The sequence below is a fragment of the Podarcis tiliguerta genome (assembly GCF_965153285.1).
Source record: "Podarcis tiliguerta genome assembly, chromosome: 13".
NCBI lineage: Eukaryota > Metazoa > Chordata > Lepidosauria > Squamata > Lacertidae > Podarcis > Podarcis tiliguerta.
This window is the reverse complement of record NC_139546.1, coordinates 32,036,092-32,063,079: the sequence shown is the minus strand read 5'-3', so window position 1 is coordinate 32,063,079 and position 26,988 is coordinate 32,036,092. Positions and strand designations below refer to the sequence as shown.

Here is a 26,988-nt window from a genome sequence, read left to right as displayed (position 1 = left end):
GATGGGAGGGGGAGGAAACAGTGCTGGAAAGACCTACCACACAGGTTTGGATCCTGAGCTGCAGTCTGAGCAAGAAGGGGGCGGAAAAACCACACACACAGCCAAGCCAGGTGAAATAAATAAATGTATTTCCTGAAACATGAGCCAAGAGAGGCTGGGTGGGCAGGGGCAAGTAATAAGCAGCCCCCGAAGCCAAGGCACTTGGATATAATGCTGGGAATATAGAGTATTTCTGACAATGAATTAGCTTTCCTAAAATAAGTTGCGTCAGAATGTCAAGTTTCTGGGCACTTCAGAATACACTATGGAGAATCAGTGGGAAGGTTTCCCTGAGGATAATGAGAGAGGCTTTATTCCCATGAACCAGTGCAAATTTCCCAGCAGCCTTTGCTGTTCAATAGAATTGGGAACTGCATCCCTCACTCACCTGACATTGCATACCTGAGAGACTGAATCAGCAGGGTGCTGAAACAGATTAACACCCCCCCCCCCATGAACATGGTAACAGCTGAAAGGTTTTGACCTCCTGAAATAAATTGCAGGGAGAGGGTGCAGCTTAACTACATGAAGAAGAAAATAACTTCTTTCCATTCCCTGACTTCACACTAGAGGCTAAAGTGAGGGCTCACTTTTCAAAATGTACCTCTTTAAAGAGGTGGCAATAATGTTTCTCCCAGGATGCCCTTCTAGGATGCCACTAGGCTGCTCTCTAGCTCTCTGCTACAAATAGGCCAAGGAAAAAATAGGAAGGGTCCGATTTCCCTGTCCCCTCTCCTCTGCTTATTATCTCAGCAAAGGTGTTGGGAGCAAAAGTAACCTGCAAAAGAGTCCATGATACTCCAGAGGCCTCCTGCTCTGCACTACCTGTCCTGGGCACTGAAGGAAGCTGGAAATGGACACAGAAGGAAGCACTGCTCCCGTACCTACCACTAGAGAGAATGCAATCACCCTAGCATCAGAAGGCCGCATTACTAGGCCTCATGTCATCACTAGTGTGTCACCTCTCCATGCTGATGAACACTAAGGGCATGCTATTTTGCTATCCCTTAACCAGCCACGAGAGGGAGAGGGAGAACAATTCTTAATGTGTTTTACAGGACAGTATGTAAGCTGTCCCCCGCCGCCATCCACACCCTTGGAGATATGCCTGAATGAGAAAAGGAGAGGTGTGCAAGCTACAGTGATCTGCCACTTGTTTGCAGCGGAAGCTGTAAGTCATAGGACTACCTCTTTGTCAACCCTAAAGTGAGTTCCGTGGCCCAATGAGGCACCTTTCGTCTGAGAGGCTGGTCTCCTCTTCACCTTCAGGGTCGTCTTCACTCACATTCTTGGCCTCCTGGGTCCTCCTCTCCCCAATGCTGCTCCCCACGCCAGCCCCCACCCCACCCCCAATGACCGCAAAGGTGCCTGCACCAGCCATGGTCCCAATGGCAAACGTAGCGGCAGTGCCAGTGCTCAGTACAATAGCTTCTGCGGCCAACACGGCAGCTGCCACGCCAGCCCCGATGGCTCCACCAGCTAACCCCACAGCACCCACGCCAATTGCCATCCCAGCTTTGAGGGCATGGGACTTGTAGCGACGGTGGTAGCGCTCCTTAAAAATTTGAGCTTCGTGCTTCAGGTGGTCCTCCAGCGACGAGATGAACTCTGTCCGGCCCGGCTCATCACCCTGCAGAGACTCCTCACACCACTGCATTAATTCATGCTGCTTGCTCAGAAGGCGCTGCGTCATGGACTTGGGAGTCACTTGCAGGCCAGCAATCATGGGACGACAGAGCTCATCCTGAGTGGAAAAAGGAAAAGGTGTGTCAGGGTTACAGAACTGGGTAGGAGGGGAGGGAAACAGAAAGGAGATGCCAGTTCATGACCCAAGACAATCCCACTTCATAGTAATACAATTGTATTTCTCCTGCCCTTTTCCCCAGAGGACCATATGGCACACATAGGGAACCTTAGGCCTGGGGGCTAAATGTAACTCTCCAGGCCTTTCTATCTGGCCCTTGGGGACTTTCCCCAAGCATAGCTAGGTCCCCTCTTTGCTAGTCACAGGCCTCACCACTCCTACTTCAAGACCTTCTTGCAAGTTTGTTGTTTGACTCGCTGTAATGTGTCCATGAATTCTGGCAATGCCTGGTGCTTGCCTGGATATCAGATAGACAGAGGTGTGTGAGTGTGTGCAGAAACTAGCCTACCGTACAAAAGTAAAGTCACTCCTGGAGTTTCACATCCTATCCAAATCATCTAAAAATTTAAATGTTCCTGGACAGTTCTCTCAAATGGATCCTGCAGACGACACCACCTGTTATCCCTAAAGTGCAACCAACAGTGGTCCAATATTATAAATATGTCCTGCCACCAGCAACCTGCACAGCACATTTATTTCCTTCTCCCAAATCCAACCCTCAGAAATTCCTCAAAATCTTCTTTGACAACATTTGTCTTAACCCACAGCCGCACCTGTTGATTTGGTTCTGCTCATACCTGTTTTCTGATGAAATCTGCAAACTCCTGCCGCAGTTTTTCCAGGGTGTCCAGATTGTGTAAGGTGATAGCCATCTGGGGAGGGTGGAAGGAAAGAATGGAAGATTCTCATTTTTCTGTTGAGTCCCCTCAAACCCCATTGCCAGAAAAGGCCAAGGAAGGTAAGTGTTCATTCATGTACCAATCCTGCTTGTGCTGGCCATCTTCTTCAGTTTGCATATGACATATTCCTTGTGGGGATGGACGGGACTAGAGGCAACTGCCTTACACCAAGCAAACCATTGGTCCATGTGGCTCAGTGTCGTACTCACTGACTGGGAGTGGCTCTCCAGGGTTTCAGGCAGTAGTCACTCCCAGCCTTACCTGGAGCTGCCAGGGATTGAACCCTGAACTTTCTGCATGCATAATGAATAGTCTACCACTGAATTACAGCCCTTCCCTATTGATAACACAGCAACAGAAGCTGTCACCCCCCCCCCCCACACACTCACTGACCTCTCAGTCCCATCTCAAGAAGGTTTTTATTTCGTTTATCAAGTGATGAACACCAGTGGTCTGCTATCCAAGCACTAACCAAACCCAGAGCTGCTTAGCTTCAGCAAGGTTATTGTATTATTTGCCATTGAAATATACCCTGGCTGATGGATGCAGTGTCCCAAAATGCAGCTTCTGCTTAAACAGATCAAACAGGTAAGCCAAATGACAAGCAATATGGGGGCCTGGTCAAGGAAACAGAAGCAGGGCTGATCATGAACATCAGATGATGAGAGTGAAGTTTGATACCTGAGTGACTGAAGAGAAGCCAAACTTATATTTCTTCATCAGAGAGGAGAAATTCTGAAAAGGAGAGAGAAGAAAAGGAGTGGCATCTGAGGATGGGGTTTACAACTGTCTCCTCATACCAAAAGACATACTGTCAGAAGCCACAGGGCTGCAGTTAAATACATTCACAGTCCACACGTACATCACATTTGTTTTCCCACATTGGGAGTTTGTACATTCATTTGCTTTTTTTACAAACGATGTTTTGACTTTCAGCCCTAATAAGGCAACCTCACAGTTAAAGGTAAAGGTACCCCTGCCCGTACGGGCCAGTCTTGACAGACTCTAGGGTTGTGCGCCCATCTCACTCAAAGAGGCCAAGGGCCAGCGCTGTCCGAAGACACTTCCGGGTCACGTGGCCAGCGTGACATCGCTGCTCTGGCAAGCCAGAGCCGCACACGGAAACGCCGTTTACCTTCCCGCTAGTAAGCGGTCCCTATTTATCTACTTGCACCCGAGAAGAAGAAGAAGAAGAAGAGTTTGGATTTGATATCCCGCCTTTCACTCCCCTTCAGGAGTCTCAAAGCGGCTAACATTCTCCTTTCCCTTCCTCCCCCACAACAAACACTCTGTGAGGTGAGTGGGGCTGAGAGACTTCAGAGAAGTGTGACTGGCCCAAGGTCACCCAGCAGCTGCATGTGGAGGAGCGGGGAAGCGAACCCGGTTCACCAGATTACAAGTCCACTGCTCTTAACCACTACACCACACTGAGTGCTTTCGAACTGCTAGGTTGGCAGGCGCTGGGACCGAGCAATGGGAGCGCACCCCGCCGCGGGGATTCGAACCATGACCTTTCGATCAGCAAGCCCTAGGCACTGAGGCTTTAACCCACAGTGCCACCCGCGTCCCTAAACTCACAGTTAAAGAGACCTTAACATTTAATTAATACGACTAGGATAATAAAAATATCAAGATTTCAATGAGATTTAGAACAAACAAACGTAAGAAGCAGAACCAATGACAAACACAAGAGAAATGGAGTTCAAGCTAGGGCATCTGACAAATCCGAAAAAGGGAGAGAGAAACAAAAAAAACAAATCTTGACTTTGGCATCATGGCCTAAGTTCCACTGCTGTGGAGTTGCAGCTCAGCCTGTGTGCTAGGACAAGCCACACCCACACTAACACTTGGACATGCTGAAGGGAGTCAACGGCACCACTGAGTTGCAGCAGTGTGCCTGACGGAGAGGTCTCATATCTCGAACTTAGCAATAGCAGCACTGGCTACACTAGACCTGAAGTACAGCTTAGCAAGTGAGGTGAGTGGTAGGGATGGAAATGAGTTGGTCCCTGTCCCAAAATACATAGGAAGCTGCTTTATACTGAGTCAGGCCATCGGGTCCATCTAGCTCAGTACAGTGGTACTTAATTCGTTCTGGAGGCTCGTTCTTAACCTGAAACTGTTCTTAACCTGAGGTACCACTTTAGCTAATGGGGCCTCCAGCTGCCGCCACACCGCCGCTGTGCGATTTCTGTTCACATCCTGAAGCAAAGTTCTTAACCCAAGGCACTATTTCTGGGTTAGCGAAGTCTGTAACCTGAAGCGTCTGTAACCTGAAACATCTGTAACCCGAAGTACCACTGTACTGTCTGTACTGTATGCTGGCCAGCAGTGGTTCTCCAGGATTTTAGGCAGGAATCTTTCCTACCTAGAGATAAAACCTTCTGTATGCAAAGGTGTTGCTCTAACACTGAGCTATGGATGCTCCTAATTAATACAGGATGTAGCAAAGTCAGAGTCCATCGGGCTCAGTACTGTCTACACTGACTGGCAGCGCCTCTCCAAGGCTTCAGACAGGATTCTCTCCCAGACTTACCTGGAGATGCTAAGAACTGAATCTGGGACCTCCTGCATTCAAGGCAGATGTTCTGCCACTGAGTTACATCCACCCATTGGATATCAGCCAGGTCTAAATTATTTTTAGATTAGAACCAGTGGGTATCTCTTTTTCCAAGAGTATACCCATCTATACACATACATACTAGCAGCCTTTCTTCACATAGCCAAAACAGCATCACACAGACACCGAATCTTACTTCAACCCTGTGTTGCAACAGTTACATTTCAGAGAAAAACTAGACTTTGACTGGCCAGCTTTTAAGTCAGCCCCTACAGCTGTACATTTAACAGTCACACGGTGTCCAGCTGTTAGCATGCAATAATGGTTAGCTCTGGGCTGTGAAAAACTTCACCTGCTGAAAAGCAACACAGGGATGAAGAACACCTGCCCTGCCACCAATGCTTATGGACTACAGCTCCCACCATCTCTGACCACTGGCCACATTGGCTGGGGCTGATGGATGTTGGAGTCCGACAACAAGAGGGCCAACAGATCAAACTTCTGTCATATGTACATGTACATGGTAGGGCAATGTTTTTATTGGTCAATCTCTTTTAGCACATGCCTATACTTTAGTGCAATTAAACTCTAATTAACAGGAGAGCCTCTACTTCTTAATGGCAGTGTAGGGGGATTTTCGGCAGGCAAGGTGCTTTTGCACTCAGCATCTCCTTGCCCCCCACATTCCATGCTGGAGTAAGAGCCAAGTACCAAGACAAACTACCCCCATCCCCCCAATCCCTGGGGGGGGGGGATTTGCAAGGATAATTACCCTCAATCATCCTTGTTTTCCCTTTGCCAACAATCTCCTGCTGTCATGGGGTCTTCCTCCATTAAGGCAGAGTGGAACCAAAAGCCTCTACTCTTTTATATAAGCCTACCCTAAGCCATCTCTTTGCACATAGCACATCTTCTTTGCCTATCAGAGCAGTGTGACGGGCAGAAATCCAACAGGTGGAATTCTCCATGTTCTGTCCAGATTAGAGACTTGATTCTGCATCTCTTACCTTCACCTTGGCTGCAAGTTGTGCCCCTGTAAGGGCCCTTCCCTCCAGGTCACTCTTTACATGCGTTACAGCTGTTTTGGCTATGTCGTTCCCATAAGCCTCCAGGCAATCCCTAAAATCCTCATCCATGTCTGGAAGGGGAAACAAAAGCAAAGCAGGCAATTCAGGCAAAGGAACTGTAACAAATGACGTTCTCAGAACAGCTGCTCCCCCTAGTGGCCACAAAGAATGATGCTGCAGGTTCAGTAGCCCTTACATTTGACCATGCCACTGAATATAAGGAGTGAGAAACCTAAAAGCACGTGAACAGAGCATTTGGAGCAGTAACTTAGAACCACAGAATTGTAGAGTTGGAAGGGACCCTGAGGGTCATCTAGTCCAACGTCCTGCACTGCCATCCATGGGTGGGCTCGAACCACCAACCTTCCGGTTAAAGGTTTGCATTCAATACCAGGAATGGGGAACATGGGGTCTGCCAGATGTTTTTGAACTCCAGCTCCCATCAACCCCAGTCAGGATGGTCAGTGGTCAGCGTTGATGACATGTCACATGTTCAGCCGCCTTGGTCTGGGGCTAGGCAATGAGAAGCTGTAGCTTCCACCCTCCTGCAGCCTGATCCAGGCTGCTGCTGCCCAGTTAGATATGGGTGGGAGAAAGTGAGAAGAAATGGTAGATCAAAGTGACAGATAACATTTGTTTGCATCACATTTAGGTTTGACATAAGTGATGCCAAAGCCTGAGAAACTGGAAGGATTAAAGGACCCAAGTTATTGCAAGTTGTTTTAAACTGTTTTTAACATTTTGTGTTAGTTCTTGCGACCCACCCTGGGGCCTTGAAGTGAAGGGTTGGTAAATAATGAAAGAAACGTCACTTCTTCTTTTTTTACATGATAGAAGTGGGGAAATGCTTTTCTATTGCTTTGGGGTTAAGTAGTACATGCTGTACTGCTTTCTATGGGCAGACTAAAGAAACAATAAGGACATCAAAGGGAACCAGTAATTCCAGCCACCAGATAGCAGAATTAAGCAGTTTTCTCCTCTTTAACGTCTTTGGCTAGCAAGGAGAAAACGCCACTATGGATTAACAAAGGAGTTTATTATGGAACCAAAGCTCCACTTAGTGGATGAATGAGTGAACAGCTCACATGCTGCACAGAGCTAATGCAGATTAGAGGAGCAAGAGTTGGATTTGAAGCTACTTGTGGAAATGATGGAAAGAGAAGAGGTTCTTACCTGCAAGTGTGCCCTCAGTTCCCATCACCAGCCTCTTGCCAGGGAAGGGCATCAGGTAGCAGCGGGTGCTGGTGCTCCTGAGGGCCTCCAGGGCCAGTGGGTGCCTTTTGGGATCCAATTTCTGAGGAGAAAGAATGAGAGAGAATTAGATGTAGCCATCCAAAAACAACTACCCGGAGCCAGGCTTGTTGTGAATGGGACTTCTCAAGCACTCTTCTAAAGCAGCTAGTTGGGTTGGATTGATATATTCATATTCGTATTCATATTCATATTATTATTTATACCCCACACATCCGGCTGGGTTTCCCCAGCTACTCTGGGCAGCTCCCAAAAGATTAAAAATAGAAAGAAACATCAAACATTAAAAACTTCCCTAAGCAAGGCTGCCTTCAGATGTCTTCTAAAAGTCAGATAGTTGTTTATTTCCTTGACATCTGATGGGAGGGCATTCCACAGGGTGGGCACCACCACCGAGAAGGCCCTCTGCCTGGTTCCCTGTAACCTCACTTTTATCTCTGCATGGTTTTCTAATCCATTCAACAAGCCATAACTTCAACAGTAAAAATAATAGAGCCGTCAATGCAAATGATAACTAATACAAACAGCAGTTGGAATAAAAATCCAGAATCCTACTTAAGTCCAGAAGCTAAAAGCAATTAGAACAGAAAATCAGGAAGGGGGAAAGTACTTGGCACAAGAATTTAAATATGCCTATTGCAATCAAAGCAGTGGCCCAGTTACACCCACCAGGCCATTTCAGCCAAGCCATGCCCACTTACCCTACACCTGTCATCATATTTGATGCCAGGTGTGGGGTAGGTAAAGATGTGACTGGGCCCAAAGGGCATCTCCTATCAACAGCACCTGAAAACCACAAAGCTGTGCCCTTCAAAGTATGTGGACAAAAATGAGTTATCTGCATCACTGTGATGACAGATGAGTGACCCTACCCACCAGTTCAAGCTGCCCATGAAGGTAGATGAGATAAGGACCCACCCCATCAGTTGGATCTCATTCCCCATCCCTGAATCAATGGGTCTGGATAAACAAAACAGCCTTCTATTCAACCTTAAAATGCCATAGATTGGGTACCAGGCAAGTATTTCTTCGGAAGGCATTCTATAAAATGGGGTGCCACCAACAAAAAGGCCCTCTCCCTGTTAACCACCTTACTCACATAGTTGGAATGGAGAAACTGGAGAAAGACTCTCCATCCAATGCTTCCACTGTCACATTTACCTGTATGGTACTTTGGAGGTAATTCTGTCCCTTCTGGAATCCAAATTCAGGTGGGAAGAACCAGTCACGCACCAGGACATCAAGATGCTGCATCAGAGAGACGAAGCATGTGAATTGCTTTTCCTACAGCTACAATATGCTCTTATTCCTCTTACACAAATCCTTTCAATGACCACACTTTGACTACTGTGTCCAGCTCGGGCACTGAGTCTGAAAAAGGATAATGTAAGGAACCAGTGAAAGCAGTGAATGTCCTGTGTGAGTGTCTGGAAGCGGTTGGAAGGTAAATGGTGGTTAACAGATTGAGGTTGAATCCCAACAAGACAGATGTTTCTGGGGGGACAGGGCAGGTGTGGGGTCTCCCTGGACCTGCATTGAGTAACTGCCACTAAAGGACCAGTTTGCATTTCTTAGTGCAGAAAGTATTGATCTGATGTGTAGAGATCTTTCCTATTCTGGTTAATACAAGAGGATTCTAGAAGCTACTAGAAGTTTCTCTGTGTATGAGAAGCAAGCAGAAGGGTCATGATTGTTTTGGTTATACCTTCTGGAAGCTGAGTACAGCTGGTTTGAACTGGTTCTCTTATCTCTTCCAATTAAGGTCATGCTGACTATAAATATAGGCCAGAAGAAGCCTGGGTTTTACTTTCTCTTTCTATCACTCTTCCTTCTGGTGTGTACATAGTATGATTAGTGTTAAAGTTTAGTCTTGTTTTAAGTTTATACGTTTTTGTAAGTGCTGCAACTGGATTTTTATGGACTGTGCCAATCCTGAATGTACTGGATTTGTAACCATTTATGCTCATTTGCCTTCAGCACTAGTAAAGCTCTGCTGGATGAAGTACAATGGCCTCTGGTCTATTTTTGGAAACTGCATCATGTTTAAGTTTTTCCTCCACACGTATGACAATGCCTAGCCACTGGTTCTTCTGGACTCACAGCTGTTCATGGAAGCGCAGGTTAACCAAGTCAGATGGGTGGCTAATAATAATATTGTTATTATTGTTAACAGTTGCATTTGTGCATTTTTACCTTAGGGAAAATGTGAATAACAGGGAACATGACAGAAGCATAGAAAACGATGCCTGGTGTTGAGTAATACAGAGAGGGACATGCTCTTTTTCCTGTCTCATAATACACAGGGTCATCCATGAACGGTGTGAAATTCAGAACAAACAATGGAGAATCTTTCCTCACATGGAGCATTGTTTTAACTATGGAAGATGCAGCGACGACCATCAACCTGGTCAGGATAAAGTTACCAATGGCTACCATTGCTACTGCTCAGGTATCAGAGGCAATACCAATTGCTGGAGAAAAACAAGTGGGAGAATGCCATTGTGCTCAGGTTCTGTTTGCAAGCTGAATAAAGCTGAACATGGGAAGATTCAGGGCAAAGAAAAGGAGGCACATACTTAAATGATGGGATTCTCCCCAAGCCAAACTCCCTCCTTTGAGCCCTCCTTGCATTCTGATAACGTCTCTTGCTTGCCTGGATGAAGGACAGAGAGGGGAATGCATGTGTCTGCAGAAACTTGCCTACAGTACAAAGGTAAAAGGCACGTCCCTTGGCCTTCTCATGTGTGCTTCTGGCCCTACTCACTATTGGCATGTGACACCTGGAAAATGACCCAGAAAGAAGCATGGCCCTTTGGATGAATGAAATTCCCAACCTTGGGATAGGCAGAATTGCCCAGAGCTGATTTACATATGAATTGGGTGGACAAATCAATGTCTGCCCAATTATATATCAGTTTTGCCTTTTTCATTCCATATAGAGGTGTTATTTCGGGTTTGTGACACTCTCCTTATGATTGAAAAGAAATGCAAAGGGGTCTTTTAAAAAGCAACAACAAAAACAGTGGGAAGAGCAAATTATTGGGCGCTTGCAAATGAGAGAAAAAGAGATGTGGGTGCCAGGCAGAGGAACACGAGGCTGGGAGAGGTGGCTGAGGCGATGGGAGCCCAGGAACAAAGGAGCTCTTTGACAGATCGGCGAGGCGGAAAACACGAACATCATGGCAATCGAAGGAGAAGGAAAAGAGAATGGAACAAAGAGAAGGAAGTGGAACAGCCGGTGCGCATTACCTGAAAGGGCTTTAATCTGCAGGAGCCTCCTACCGTCTCAGCTACATACATGAACATCTGTGGGCAGAGGAAGTAGGAGACCCACCCAGGAAATGAAGAAATCTGGTTTACTTATCCCTTTAGCCCAGCCCACAAGATCTATTCCCCTCTCAAGAGGCCATGGGCTTCAGAAGCAAGGAGCCAAAACCACACAGGATAAATTTATGGCTATGGTATTTATTATATTGTGGTATTAAAGGTAAAGGTAAAGGTACCCCTGCCCGTATGGGCTAGTCTTGACAGACTCTAGGGTTGTGCACCCATCTCACTCAAAGAGGCCAAGGGCCAGCGCTGTCCGAAGACACTTCCGGGTCACGTGGCCAGCGTGACATCGCAGCTCTGGCGAGCCAGAGCCGCACACGGAAACGCTGTTTACCTTCCCGCTAATAAGCGGTCCCTATTTATCTACTTGCACCCAGGGGTGGTTTCGAACTGCTAGGTTGGCAGGCGCTGGGACCGAACAGCGGGAGCGCACCCCGCTGCAGGGATTCGAACCCCCGCCCTTCGATCGGCAAGCCCTAGGCACTGAGGCTTTAACCCACAGCGCCACCCGCGTCCCCATTGTGGTATTAGTTATGTACATCACCATTTGTATCCCCACCCCCACAACAATAGTTGGAGTCATCTTATTTTATGGTCATAATATCCCTTGGAGGTAGGCAAAGCTGAGGAAGTCTTGACTGGTCCATGATTAGTTGCATGGTTGAACAACATTCAAACTCAGTCCACAGCAATCTTGGTCCAAAAACTCCATCCACAATATCTGGAGAGCTACAGGTCAGGGAAAGGTGCCCTAGGGATTTATTGCCTTTCACTGCAGTGTGCAGCATGGCTTGCTCGAGCCATCTCTTGGCATCTGCTTTTCCAGCATTTTCTGGCACTGCACAGATTCTCTGCTTGCAGTGTGAGGCTGTTTTGGCTGCATGGATTGTTCTGCTGGGCAGAAACCTGCCTTTTGTCTAACAGGGACTGTTAGACAAAAAGAAACTTTGTCCCTTCCAGTTCTATGTATCCAGCCTTCTGCTTCCCTGAAACTTGGGGGAACTCAGGGATTCTGGATCTTGCCCACCCACCTTTCTAGCCCACATGGAGAGAACCAGGTATTTTTATTCCAGCCAACTATTTTCCTCATCCTTCCCATGGATAATGCCCAATCCACCTTTTCCCTTTTACAATCCTACTCACATCCAGGTATTCCAAATCTGGGTCCTTCATCATGGTGACCAAATTGAGTATCTAGGAAGAAACAACAGGGGTGTCAGAAGATGCTCTGAACTTACTTTTGCAGCAGGAAGGAAGAAGTGACTGCACACCTAGAAAGGAGGGATCTGGTAGGAACCCACCTGATAGGAGCTGAGCAGCATGGAGAAAGCTGAGAGCTTGACACCATCTTCAACGTTTCTTTCCACATCCATCGACCCCTCTGTGTCCACCAAGAACATGGCAATCTAAAGGGACAGTAAGATATTAACGGACTCTCATAGGAGAAGTTTCCTGAGAGAAAAGGAATTAGTTTGGCCAGCAGGCTCCAAAGTACCTACTTATAGCTTATAGGTGGCATGTGTCTGTTGTGGATGGTAAGCCATATTGGCTAATTGTCTATTGCTGAGCCCAAGTGGGTGGTATGTGCCTTGAACATCCTAAATGTCTTGGGATCCAAATTCCCCATGAAGTTCTTCTCGCACTGGCCTGCCAATGTCATGAGATCTTCCACAGAGGCCCTGATCTAAATGCCCACCATAGAACTTAGAGGATGTGCAGTGTAGTATAATGGTTAGAATATCAAACTAGGATCTGGAAGGCCAGAGTTCACTCAGCCACAAAGCTCACCAGATAACCACAAAAAAGTCACTGTCTCTTAGCCTAACAGACTTCACAGGGTGGTTGTAATTCTGCAAGGAGAATTCTGCCTTTTCTGTGGTGTCACTCCAACTTCAATCCCCAAGGCTGCAGTTCCAGTACTAACATTATAAGCTCTACAGTGCAAGGAGAAGACCTTCCCATTTGCCTGGGCATTTTAGTACTTTGGACCACGACTCCAGTACTGTCTGAGGCTTATGGGAACTGTAGTCCACAACATCTAAAGAACAGCAGGATGGGGAAGGCTGAGTCAGGATGCGAGGAGTGTGGGGCAGAGATTATGTGGAATGGAAGTATTTCATGAGGACATCTCCAAGGGGCTGGGATGACCAGAAGGTCCCATTTCCACTGAGGGAGAGAAGCTTTCTTCCTCTTGTTCTTTCTCTAGTTACCTTCACAGCCTGTGCTGTGCTGTTCTTACCTTTTCATGTTTACTCTGGACCCAAAATGGCCGACTCCATATCCACACACCCTTGGTGGTGGTGTTAGGTCCTGGTCGCCATTCAAAACCCGTCAGTGCTTCATCTTCCTGACCCATCCATGATCCGTCCTCAGCATCCTGTCAACAAGGAAGAAAGGCAGAGGATGGTGATCTTGTTAAACCCACAGAATGTTCATGAAGACAGGGGATGGAAAGGCAAGCTATGTGGTATTGAGCTAGATAGGACAATACCACTCTCTGATTCAGAGCCCATAAGGGTGGAAGAGAGCAAGAGTGTCTCTGATTGCCCTTCCCATCCACCTTGAGCATCTGCCCTGCATACAATGTATGTCTCTGAATACCAATTGTAGAGAACTGCAAGCAGGGAGAGGATTGTTGTACTTAGGTTCTATTTGAAGGCTTCCCATAAGTATCTAGGTGGCCACTGTGAAAACAGGATGGACTACATGAAACTTTGCCCTGATCCAGCAGGGCTCATCTTCATATACCTCTGCTACCCTTAGATGTCCACACAGCTGCTTAACTTCTGCTCGGACCCCAAATGTGTGCCAGGGTATAATCTGAAGGTGCACGTGGTCACCACTTTGCTAAAGCTAAGCAGGTCTGGGTCTGGATGGCTGACCACATGCACACTGCCCTCATTTAAAATGTCAGGATATAAACAAAACAAAATAAATAATATTTCAGCTCTGACTTGCACTTGCACAAAATCCATTGCACAAAAGCCCATTTGTACAGCTGATTACCTAGATGAGATGGGGCAACATGATCTGTGAAGGACATTCATGCAAGCCAGACCCTTTTCAAATGGAAATTCTGCAAGCATCACCTACTGACCCACCCTAACAACACACACACAGAGAAGTTCCCATGCATTTGTTCTCACCAGGTTCTGAAGCCGCCGTAGAAGAAAGTTCAGCAGGAAGGATTTCCCTCGCCGTTGCTCCCCAAGAATGGAGACCAGGCAGACAGGGGCGTCCTTCACCTGCCCCCGCTCCAAGCAGCGGCTCAAGGCTTCCTCATCCAGGCAGAGATCTCCATCATCATCCAAGCCCACCAGCTGCACTGGCTTTCCTGGCTCCAGTATCTCCTGAAAGAGAAGGGAGATGGATAGGTCACCCTGATCTGAAGATGCGCCACAGTCTGGCAACCCCATGCATCTTAGAGACGTCAACACAGAAGAAAGCAAAGCAGATCAATTTATAATCATGCTCAGTTTTACATCAGGCTGGCAACTGAGCGTCTGTGCACCAAAATCTTGCTAGCAGATGACCACTGTTGGCCACCCACTGTATATACAGCTCTTCCTTTCTTGACCAATAAATCTCACCACAGCAGGCTAGAATTTTAAGGTGTTTTAGGGCATATTGCTATTTGGAGGGGAGCATTCATACCATTCATTTTCTATTGGGAAAACACATTGTCAGAGGAGGAGCTAGGAAAATGCAAAATATGATTCCCCAGCCAGCACTTGCATTGATACTGTGATTCCTTCATGTTGCATCAAGTGTCCTAGTGGAAACGGTATAAGATGGTTACTTATATAAGCCACTTTAAGCCTCCCCAGATTGGGTCTTACCAGTTCCTCCTCAACCACCTCCTTTACAGGCAACTGTCCAATTTTTTCCACCAGGCTCCGCAGCCGAGTGTCCGGGATCATCCTCTCCCGGCTGCAGGGATGGCGGCATTCGGGGCAGCGGTACCCATAGCGCGAGGTTCCACTCCAGTGGGCAGAGAGGCAGACCCTGCAGAAATTGTGCCCACAGTCAATGGATACAGGGTCTTCAAAGGGTCCGAGGCAGATGGAACAAGTTATGTCCTCTTTCAGGTCCTGGATCATGCCTCCTGCAGACGTCTTTGTGGGGCTTGCCAGTGAGCTCAGCCTGCAAAAAGCAAACAGATAAAATACAAAGCTGAACAGTGAAACTCTGGTTTCTGACAGTACCTCATTCTGCTGTGTCCACAAATAAGGCCTTGGTTAAAACCCAACTGTAATCATGTTTACGCATTTCACTCAGTTAATTGTCTGGGATGTGACCTCCCCTTGCTGAATGCTCTTTCTTGGAAGAACAAAGTTGAAGAAGCCATTTGCAATGTGCTCCCAATGAATATCAGGCTTCTGCTTAGACTCTGAAGGACCCTGAATTCTGTTTTTGCCAGCTGCTGTGGAAAAGAGAGATGGGGTACATGAGCAAATCCACCTGCTCATTTCCACCTGGCAACCCTGCTGATCTTTAGGCCCATAAGTTTCCTCAGGATTGGGAAGGGGGAAGAAACACCAGCTGTGGCTTACTACCTGATTTTCAGCCTAGAGATGCCTTCTCTCAAGACATTGGAGGATCCTGAATTCTATTTATGCAGGCTGATATGGGGAAGAGTGATGGGGTAGGTGAGTAAACCTGTGAACAATTCTCTACCTGGTAGCCCTACAGATTTTTAAGCCTATGAGTTTTGTTGTGACAGAGAGTGAAAGAGAAACACCAGTTAAGGCTTATTGCTTAGACAAGGAGCTATAAACCCCAGACTTGTTCTTAGATTGCCTCTGGGCAGGGCAGGCAGTCTGAGGAGGATGACTCATAGAAAAAGCTTCCTGGAGTTATCTCCTTATGCACACACCAAGGTGGACACACCAAGGGTACAAAAATGAACTTCAGGAGACTTGAGTCCTACAGTGACACATGGGAATGCTCCCCTCTGCAAAAGAAGAAGAAGAAGAAGAAGAAGAAGAAGAAGAAGAAGAAGAAGAAGAAGAAGGTCTCCAGAGTGTTTATCTCCTTAGGAAAGTATTGTCCCTTGAACTAAAGACATCTTAGCAGCGATGTGCCCATCATAGCATTATTACACTTAGAAATCACCAATGATTCCAGTGAAGTCAAGGTGTCCCAACTCAACCCACTTTTATCCTCTCAACAACTCTGTACCATACCCTAGGCCAGTGGTGGCAAACCTTTTGGAGATTGAGTGCCCAAACTGCAACCCAAAACCTACTAATTTATCGCAAAGTGCCAACACAGCAATTTAATATGGGATAATAATTAACATACCATAATAAAATGAGCTGGGGGGCTGCCCTGAGTTGCTGAGCTGGGGGGGGGGGGCTTGGAACACAGTTGAATTTTGGGGGGAGAAAACATTCTCACACATTATAAACGCTTCCTATGGCACGCGGAGCAGAAACAACACATAGTCTCAAGGATCGCAGGCAGCAACCAATCAACAAAAACCCTTGACAAAGTCACCAATCGCAGGAACTACAGCCTGCTGGCTGCAAAAAATCCCACCAATTGCTGGGGGTGGGGCAGGAATACAGCTGCTTTGTGGAGGTAAACTGCCTCTAAGCTGCTGCCGGGGGGGGGGGAGTGGTTTACTCACAAGGAGGCGTGGGGGGAAGTGGCTGCCCAATTTGAAAACCCCAAACAACAGCACTGCTGGCATGATGGCACATGCCAACAGAGAGGGCTCTGCATGCCCACTCTGGCACCTGTGCCATAGGTTCGCAACCACTGCTCTAGGCTGAGAGATAGTGATTGGTCTGCTGCCCACCCATCAAAGGACAAGGATGATTAGGGATTTGACTCTGGGTTTCCCCAGTCCCAGTCTGACACTCTAATTCCCATGCTACAGTGGCAGTAATAATCATGGGGGGAAAGGTTGAATCAAATCTAGATATTGTGCTGATTCTTTCAGACATCATTTCCTAAGACATGCATTTCTTTTTCTTTCCTGGTAGACCCAGTGTGGTGTAGTGGTTAAGAGCAGTGAACTTGTAATATGATGAACTGGGTTCGCTTCCCCACTCCTCCACATGCAGCTGCTGGGTGACCTTGGGCCAGTCACACTTCTCTGAAGTCTCTCAGCCCCACTCACCTCACAGAGTGTTTGTTGTGGGGGAGGAAGGGAAAGGAGAATGTTATCTGCTTTGAGACTCCTTAAGGAGAGTAAAAGGTGGTATATCAAGTCCAAACTCTTCTACTACTTCTTCTTTTCTAGTAGGGTTGGTGGGTGAGGAGAATAGCTAAACAAGAGCCAACTCACGGTTTAGTATTTGTGTTTCCCATCCTGGGGATAGGATGATGCTGGCAGCCTCCCACAGTATAACCTTCCCTGCTCCTAGAACAAAAAGATAATGTTACTGTTAGCCAGTGCCTCCTTTCCTCAGTATCCTCTGGTGTAATGTAAGGAACAGAGAAACAAAGTAGCAGCAGTAGGAGGTGGTAAGGGTGCATAGGCGATCACATGGAGATCCCCCTCTTTCACCTTATTTGGGATGGAATAAATATTTATTTCATTATTCATTTATTACATTTCTATCCCACTTTTCCTCCAAGGAACTCAAAGTGGTGTACATACTTCTCCTCCCAGTGCTTAAGAAAAAAAGGTGCAGATACTCACCACGAAGGGGGGGGGAGGGGTACCACCCACATGAAAAAGAAAGGGAGTAAGAGACTTGGGGAAACCCAAAGGTTTGCCAATGTAGAAGAAATTGGGGGGGGGGACTTAAAGGGGAGGATGAACCCCCACAAACAGCCCAATGCTAAGTAGCCATGGCATGCAGACTATTTAGAGGAAGAGAGAATGGAGTGGAGTCACTAGAATTCTGAACAAAAGCACTCCATGGTGCAATATTTTGCTGCAGGTACCACATATATTTTTTCCTATTTACTTGTCATGTCTGGCCTTCCATCATTATAATCATCTTACACCTGTAAGTCATCATGCGGCGAGTATGAAAGTGTGAACCATCAGCTAAAAACGATGGAGTTACATAGGATCCAATGGAGTCACTTCTGTGTTTGGGGATACAGCAGGCATTTATACAGGTGCAGCTTAAAGGATGGGGCCAGGGAGAGCGAAGTTCAAATCGCCACTCATCTATGAAGTGCCAATCACATCCAACCTACCTTACAAAGATGCTGTGAGGGTAAAATGGCCAGGTGGTAGAACTACAGCTGTTGCCTTGAACTCCTCAAAGGAAGAATGTTCTTTCTTCTTTTTAAATGTCATGAAAGAAACAAACTGAATAAAATGAAATGGAGGATGGCGGAGGCTGAAGCTGATGATATAATGTTTGTGTGTATGCTGCTCTCCCAGACTGAATAATCTACCAGTGGGCCAAAAACGTTTCAGGAAGTCTCTGCTGTACAGATAGTGTAAGGGTGTTGCTCACAACAGGCTGGCGGTTAGAGATATCAACTCCACAAACTACCAACTTTAATCTTTTCAGTCGTAATGAAGCTCCAACTGAGGCACCTTTCCTGTAGTAGTTTCTTTTTCTTTTTCTGTTTTTAAAATTTTATTTGCTTAATTCAAATAAATGAAAGATTCTTCATCATCCATTAATACAAAATTATAAAGCAAATCGACTAAAAGGGGAAAAAACCCTAATATAATAAAATAAAGAATATCTTCTTACTTTACATATAACTTCCCATCCACTCCATTTTTTCACAAATTCATTATTAACTTATTGCCAAAACTTGTCAGATTGTAATGAAGCTCCAACTGAGGCAGCTTTCCTGTAGTTTTCAGGCTAATCTAGACAAGCATGCCTACACAGAGAAGCAGAAGTGAGAAAAATCTACTCCAAAGCTATTCTATGATTGTTTTTTATATTGTCATTTTATGTTGTAAACCAACCTGAGATCTACAGAAAAAATACATACAGTGGTACCTTGGTTCTTGAACTTAATCCATTCTGGGAGTCCCAAAACCATTCGAAAACCAAACCGTAGCTTCCAATGGGCTGCAAGAGCTTCCTGCACTCAAGCAGAAGCTGTGTTGGATGTTTGGCTTCCGAAAAACATTCGCAAACCAGAACAAGCAGCAGAGAAAGCCAATTGGGCACCTGGGGCGGGCTTGTGTGCCCTGGGCCCAGAGGTGGGGGCAGCCACCCACAGGGCGGGGCGAGCCGGGGCAGAAAGCTCCATGGGGCCTCCAAGGAGTCTGCCTGCCTCCTCCCACTCAGCTGCCCTGCAGATGGACTGTTTGGAGCAGAGCAGAGCCTGCGGGCACCCAAGCAACCGCATCACTCCCAGGAGAGACACATGGCTCGGTCGCGCTACAGGCCCCATGCTGAGTGCCGCCTGGCATTTTGTCACCCCCCTCAGTGGTGACACCCAGGGTGAACCACCACCCCCACCTCACCCCCCTTCCTCCACCCCTGACCGGAACACTTCTGGGTTTGAGGCGTTTGGGAGCCAATACGTATGAGTACCAAGGTGTTCAAGAACCAAGGTATGACTGTACAGTGGTACCTCGGGATGTGAACGGGATCCGTTCTGGAGCCCTGTTCGCATCCTGAATGGATACAGTCTGTCTGCGTGTGTGCGGGTCGCGTTTTGCCACTTCCACGCATGCACGTGACGTCATTTTGACCGTCTGCGCATGCACGAGTGGCAAAACCCGGTGGTAACGCACTCAACCTGAAGCGTATTTATCCCAAGGTATGACTACTACTGTAACAACAACAACAACAACACAGTTTTAAAGGCTATAGATTGTTTAATTATCCAAAGGCCTGGGAGAAGAGAAAAGCTTTTGCCTGGAACCTAAAGATATCTAAGAAAGAGGCCAGGTGAGCCTCCCTTGGGAAAGCATTCCACAAGCAGGGAGCCACCACAGAGAAGGCACAGTCTCATGTTGCAACCCTCCGGCCCACTTTTGAAGGAGGCACACTTACCCAGCTTTGGGAAGGCAGTGCAAGGGCTGGGGAAGGGCACTCAAACGCTGAGGGTCTTAAGGGCTGCATGTGGCCCTCGTGCGTTTTATTTGACCAACCCTGCCTGTTTGGCCAAATGGTGGCACAGAGATAAGCACTGAACAACAGCAAATATTTTGTTTTGCACTACAACTCCCATTAGCACCAGCATTGGGGTAGATTGTCTGGAGGGCACCAGGTTGCAGAGACCCACCTAGATATAGGGAAAGACCTGAAAATGCCCTTGAACTAATGGAGCAGTCATGCAAGCCTCTGCATTAAAAAGAGATGAGGAGAAACTGTGTCAGAGGCGAGGAAACAGATGGCAAAGATAAGCTGGGCACTTCTTTGTTTTGTTCTCTTGGTTTAAATGCTGCCTGGTGCCAAACTGGGCTTGCATGAATGTCTGAGAGAACCAGGTACGAGTGGGCAAGAGATAGGGGCAGAGGAAATCCTCCTTGGTGATGGTTTAAATTCACAATATTTCTTCTGCTCAGTTTCCCAACTTCTGAAATAAGATACCGGGCATCTTCTCCAAAGGATGCAGAAAACTCTTTGCCCCTGGATGTAAAGATCTGCATGTGCTCAGAGGCACTTATGCATCAGGTTATGTGACCTTTTCTTCCAGTGGAGAGAGCAGCTTCCCTGTACAAAAACCTGCACATGGAGGACTGTCCTAGAATTATAGAGTTGGAAGGGACCCTGAGGATCATCTAGTGCAACCGCCTGCGATGCAAGAATATGCAACTGTCAAACCAGCAACCTTGGCATTATCAGCACCACGCTCTAACCAACTGAGCCAGGAAGCCATTTCAAATATGAGAGCTCCACACATCCATGGGAGCCCCTGCAATCAGTTTGCACCATCAAAAGTGGCACCTTATAATTAAATTCCAACCCTGTGCAAAAATGACCAAAGGCACATTTATTGAACGTTAGAGAATTCACTGCACATACATTAACTCAGTGATCTTGCCCTTTAATTTCCTTAAAATTATTGTGGTTTCCTTCATTAGGTGGAAGAACGTTGGCAGATTACCTAATTGCTCTCTCTCTCTTGCGGATATTTACTAACAGTACAACATGCAGGCCTTCAAGACTTGTGCAACCTTCTCCTTGAGGGTTCCTTGAGGTGCCCGTTCCTTCAGATGTCTGATTTGGCCACAGCAGCATACGCCTTAGTTACATCCTGTTTGTCTTACTATAACCCGTTCTGTGTGGGGCTGCCTTTCAAAAATGCTCAGAAACTTCAACTGGCTCAAAGAGCTGCAGCCAGTTTGTTGACTGGGGCTCATTATAGGGAGCATATGACTCCCTTGCTAAGGCGGTCTGCTTCTAAGCACAACTCAAAGTGTGGGTTATGACCTATAATGCTGTACAAGGCTTAGATCCAAGCTATCTGGAATACCATATTCTCTTATATGAACCTGCCCGGGTTCAGAGATTTTCAAGGGAAGTCTTTTTCTTAGTCCTGCCACCATCTCTGGCACACTGGGTGGGGACATGGGAAGAGGCCTTCTTGGTGACTTCTCTCAGATTTTGGATCTCCCTTCCTGGACAAGCTAGGCTGGCTCCCTCCTTGTTGTCTTGCTGCTGACATGTGAATACCATTTTGTTCCCACAGGCTTTTGGGAATTGACAGCTTTTATGGAAAGGGCTGGTGCTGTGCTGTTTTTTATTGTAATTGTTTGAATGTTTTAAATAGATTTTATATCTGTATATACAATTAATTCTATTATTATTATTATTATTATTATTGTAATGATCGTTTTTCCTGAGTTTAAAGTGATTATAGTTTTTATCTGTAAGCCACATAGGTGCCAGCTCCCTGGGGCCCTGTGTGCCAGAGCACCCACAAAATCCCCCATGAAGGGGCCGGGCACCCACAAATTTCAGTGCCAGGGCCATTCACACTGCATGGCACCCATGGCCACAGGGCCAAGCTGGCACTCCTGGTAAGTCGCCTTGAGTCCTGTAAGGTGAAATGGCAGGGTATAAATAAATACATTATAATAATAATAATTTGTCCTTTCAGGCCAGCCACCGTATAATTTTACCCATTCACTGCACATATGCAGAGTTTCTCTCCCTCTTTCTGCTTAGAGGTGCAAACTCTACACAGAAGGTCCTCAGCACTCTCCATACACCCAAAAATATGCTCCAAATAATTGCACCGTTATATTGTAGGAGAACCAGGGGTCAAGGATGAAAGAGAGTGACATGCCTAAAGCCAACTAGCAAGTTTGTGACTGAGGGATTTTGGCTCCCTGCAATACAGCTCGGTATCTTACAATCTGATCCAACCTGTGAATTGTACCATCAAGTTATCCCCAGGTGACTGGGTTTGAAATTACAGTCTTAGTCAGACACCACTACACTACAGTGGCTCTGGTCATTAAACCTCAATAGGAACAATAAAGGGTGTTGGCAGCCTTTAAGTTATTGGGCATTGTTGCTGAGTTATTCTCTCTGTTAGTATAGGAGGTATAAATAGCAGACTTTATCTGGGAAAGGAGGAAGGGAGGGATGGACCTCTACTCAGGGAGGAGGATGTTGTCTTCATGGAGAAAGGGAGGGAGGAACCAACTTCTACTTGGGGATGGAGATAGTCTCTTTAGTGATGAAAAGGGAATAACTGAGCAAGAACAGGATTTTCATCCCTTAAGATTATAAACAAACAAGGAAGCTTCATTATACCAAGTTAGACCATGGATACATCTAGCTCATATTGATATCAACCAGCCTCAGCTCTCCAAGGTCTCTGGCAGGGAATTCTTTCCAGTTCTGCTGGAGACTGAACTAGCCAAATATCTTTTTTGCATATGGAACAATGCGCCAGTGCGAAGATATATGTGTCTGAGGATCTCTAATTTTGGAGTGAGGATCTACACTTACTTCCTCCCAGTCTTCAGCTTAATTTGAACCAGGGACACTTAAAGTGTTAAGCCCAGAACTGTTACCTTCACTGCCAGCACCTAACCTCACAGCATCCAAAGCAAGAACATCAGGCTGGATCCAGAGGTTAAGTTAGCTACAGTTTTGTCCCAATGGAATATAAAGTAAAGCCATGGCCATTGATTTCAACAGGACTACAGAGTAGCTTGAACTTTCTTTGTATCCAAACCACAGTGTCTGTGAGCATTTACAAAGTGGCTCAATGAGTCAGTGTGTCTGGCTCTTAACCAGAAGGTTGGTGGTTCAAGCCCACCCAGGGATAGATGTGAACAGGATTCCTGATTTTGCGGGGGGTTGGACTAAATAATCCTTGAGGTACCTTCTAACTCTACAGATACTGCTATGATCACTGACACACAGAAGACATGCATAGGACACCATATACTGACCTTCCTATGCAAAAAGGCTGATAGAATACATTTTGTACAGGACTAGAGCTAGAAATGTGTGCTTGAAGGTGAGCCCTGCCTTTCCTTGAGATAATACCCTTCATTTATTCACTGAATTTCCATACCAACATTGATACAAGTATTACAGAGGCAGTTTACAGTAAAAACATAAAACAACTAGAATTTTAAGGGAGGAGGGAAGGTTGCCATTTATCATTTCTGCTAGCCCTTCATTGACTATAATGGGTACAAAGTATAGGAGCCAACCCCTAGAGGCTGTGGGGACTTCACCCCCACAATAAAATCTTTGAGGGGGCCGGACCCTCACAAAGTTGGTGGGCATTCCCATTCAAATAGTGTGTGCGTGTGTGTGTGTGTGCGTGCACTGTGCGATGTGATCAGTTATGTGGAACGGGGCTTACCTGGCCCCCCACAATATTTTATTCAAGTTGGCACCCCTGGTGTAAAGGTATTTCTGATTATAATGGCTATAAATGTATGTTTGGTGAGGAAATGGCTCTCTTCCTCTTTTTACCCCTTAACTTAGCAACTTTTAGAAGTGACACATTTCAGGCAAATTGAACCAAGGAATTGGAGACTCAGGCATCAATGTTATAAGCACACTTAACAGGGCAAGGATAGCCAATGTCTGACATGCCCTCCAGATATTTTAAACTACAACCCCCATCTGCCCCAGCCAGTATAAATGACTGGTCAGGAATTATTGGAATTGTAGGCACCAAGTTGTCTACCCTGGACTAGGCGGTAAGGCAAAGAGAACAGTGCAGAACTAAGCTTTCTTAACATTGCAATAACACCGAAATGATCCCTAAACATTCACTTCGATGTTTTTATGCCCAATCCTGTCCCCAAACCGTCCTCTCTCCTGCTTCGTATCAAAATGTACTCGTAAAGCATCCAAGGGGAAGAAAACAAAACAAAACAAAACCTGCAGCTGTCAAAGGTGGAGCTGAAATCCCACCCGATCTTCAGGACGCGAAGTTTCCCAAGCAACGAAGGCAGAAAGACGAGGAGGCTAAATCTATCTTTAAAACACAAGCAAAAGAAGAAAGAAGCCCACGAGGAAGAAGGGACGGGAGGCTCTCTCTCCGTCAGCTGAGCATGACAATGCATGGCACAAGGATCAGCCTCCTGCATGGCAGAGGAGGCAGGAAAAGGGGGGGGGGGAAGCCCCTCACACAGGAGATTCATCTGCGGGTGCACGCTCCTACCTGCTCCCGATCACGCTCCGCAGACCCCTCAACAATGCCTGCGGGCGAAGGCGTAAGAAGTGAAAGTAAAAACATCGTTGTTGCACGAAGAACGCACAGCTACTTCCCCATTCTGGCGATGCTTCTGAGAAGGCAGGAGCGATTGGCCAATAGAAGGTGACTGTGCCTTTTTCGGTGGGGGGGGGGGAGAGACTTGGAGGAGAGAGACAGAGGGGCGGGGCAGTGAGAAGAAAGGATAAAGGGAAGATAAAGGAAATGGACAAGAAAAAGTGAGTCAAGTTGTTTTAACATTCTAAGGCAGGGCTTTGGCGGGGTGGGGACGGATGAATCAATCCTGTCTGATTCTAGCCCCCTCTCCACTCATGCACGCGCACACAACTCCTGCTGACACAAGTCAACTTTCCCACTTTCGCTCTCACTCCACCGTCCTTCCTGGTTTGTTTTAAAACTGCTTTGCATGTCATCTCTGCCCTCTCCGCAAAGGTGGAGATCGTTGTTAAACTGAGCCACCCTATGATAAAAATCGAGTGTGGCAGGTGCATGGCCTGGGGCGCTATCGTCCCTCTCTGACTGCCCCTTTCCCTCCCATGAAATGGATTTTGGAATTCTGATGTAAGTTCTTATCCTCATAGGAGCCAATTCCTAGGGCCACAGGTCTCTTCGCCCCCCTCCCATAAAATTTTGGAGCCTTCTTCACCCACCCCAGTTGATGGGCATTGCCATTAAAATGGTGTGCTTGTGCCACGTCTGGTGGGGTGGGGTTTACCTGCCCCCCCCCCCCATATTTTCCTCAAGTTGCAATCCCTCCTTACCCGCCACCAGAAATTTAGTGAACCATTTTTTCCTTTCTTGTACATGCATGACAGATGAATATATCTGGAACTTAGCTTTCTTTGAATAGTGAGATTTGGTTTTTTAAAGAATAATCACCTCTGTGTCTCAGTAAGAAAACTGGGCTGTATCCAAGCAAATGTTTACTTAACGCTCTTATTATTAACCTGGAGTTTGTTGAAATAGTTACAGTTTCGTTTCCTGAGTGCTTCTGAACCTATGGCAGCCACACACAACATCTGCAGTCTGGGTACATAGATAGATACAGATATATAATTGGGTGGGGGATGGTTGTGGATGCTTCCTGGTGAGATCAGGAAGCTCCAGGGGCAAGGAGTATGTAATTTTGCTCCACAGTTTGGTCTGAGCTTCAGTTTGGGAAATAGTGGTTGTGGTGTTTGAGAGAGTTACTGGAATTCCTTTATTGCCGATAATTTGATTTTTACTAGCTTCTCACATTTTACCAGGTAGTGAAAAAGTAGGTTCAGAATAGAATAGAATTGTATTGTGTTGGAAGGGACCACAAGCATCTAGTCCAACCTCCCCTTGCCTCCGAATATATACTCTGTCACCAGTATATGCTCCCTGCTCACGTGTTCCTACCATTCAAGGAACAGTGTGAAACTCCTGTAATTTTACTTTAAAGTGTAGTGATCCACAAAGGAATTGTGGAGGCTTAGGGAATATGGCATGGGCAGAAAGAGTAAATTTACAGTTAGATTATCAAAAAAATTCACATATTGATTTAACTTAACGAGGGGAAATGAAACTCGTTGTGCAAGTGAGTTAACCCCGACATCTAGTGGCTGATGTAATGATTGCATATGTTGCAACATGAAAAAAAGCTTTAAAAATAAACAAAAATAAAACAAAGAAGAAAAATAAGCAACAAAAGAGATAAAAAGTACAATGAAAGAAGTAATGAAATTATTACCAAATCAGGCATCACTTTGGCAATTTACAGCTATTTCCAAAAGCACTTTTGCTCAGAGCCTTGCACCAGCTAATGCAGAGAGCCAACCTATAAGTAAAAGATATAAAAAGAAATCTAGTGTCTGACAATTGATAACACATATTTTTTTCTTTCATTGTACAGTTTTTGATGCCTGCTAACCAGACATATAATTTAACATGCAATATTATTATGTACATTTGTTTTAAAATATATTCGTTCCCAGTGCTTTTTCTTTGGGGAAAAAGGTCCCGGTACTCACAATGAAGTTGTTACAGTGCCACACTTTTAACATTTGGGGGGAAGCACTGATCGTTTTATATTTTTATAATTTTATTATGTTTACTTTTTAAAGTCTTTTTAAAGTCTGTTTCAATGCACATTTTATACCACTATATGTACATTGTTTTGAGATTTTTTTTAATTAAGCAGTATATAAATTTTGTTATATAAGAATAAACATATTTTCTGGGATAGAGCACTTTGTGTGCCATCCCAGTAAAGCTGTGTCTAGAACAGGGTCCCTAGCGTGGAATCTCTCTTATCTCACTGGTTCCACAAATTCATCTATGATGAGCCAGAGACATCTAATGATGTTAGCTATTAGTCATGGATAATAGCATAATCTGAAAACAGAGAGTCATAAAACAGAGGTGGGGGACCTTAGGCCTAAGTGCCAAATGGAGCCCTCCTTATGACATCACTTCTCCCCCAGGCAATGCCTCACACCAGCCCTGCTTTGCACCTTCTTTGAGTGTTTTTGCCTGGTTGAAATGAGTCCTTGAACTTTCATAATGCCTCTTGCCTCCCTCAGTGGAGGACAGAGAAGGGTGTGTGTGTAGAAACTAGTCTACTGCGCCAAGATAAAAATTACTTCCGCT

At 46.0% G+C, this 26,988-nt stretch overlaps 1 protein-coding gene across 3 annotated transcripts; it reads right to left on the bottom strand.

Moving 5' to 3' along the window:
• Window positions 1-106: 106 nt before the first annotated feature.
• On the bottom strand, window positions 107-24,480 carry RNF112 (ring finger protein 112). Of its 3 annotated transcripts, XM_083411315.1 has the most exons (15): window positions 24,325-24,476; window positions 17,953-18,040; window positions 17,087-17,161; window positions 14,631-14,934; window positions 13,938-14,141; window positions 13,031-13,168; window positions 12,093-12,197; window positions 11,935-11,985; window positions 10,711-10,767; window positions 8,623-8,709; window positions 7,384-7,504; window positions 6,151-6,281; window positions 3,265-3,318; window positions 2,482-2,556; window positions 107-1,783 (listed from the first exon to the last, which is right to left on the bottom strand). In XM_083411315.1, exons 3-15 carry the CDS (start codon window positions 17,107-17,109, stop codon window positions 1,241-1,243), a joined length of 1,893 nt encoding a protein of 630 aa, XP_083267441.1. In that variant the 5' UTR covers window positions 17,110-17,161; window positions 17,953-18,040; window positions 24,325-24,476; the 3' UTR covers window positions 107-1,240. The 3 variants fall into 3 exon arrangements, with proteins under 3 accessions (XP_083267441.1, XP_083267443.1, XP_083267442.1); XM_083411317.1 differs by lacking the exon at window positions 17,953-18,040 and having other exon boundaries at window positions 24,325-24,477; XM_083411316.1 differs by lacking the exons at window positions 17,087-17,161; window positions 17,953-18,040 and having other exon boundaries at window positions 24,325-24,480.
• Between the last annotated feature and the right edge of the window lie 2,508 nt (window positions 24,481-26,988).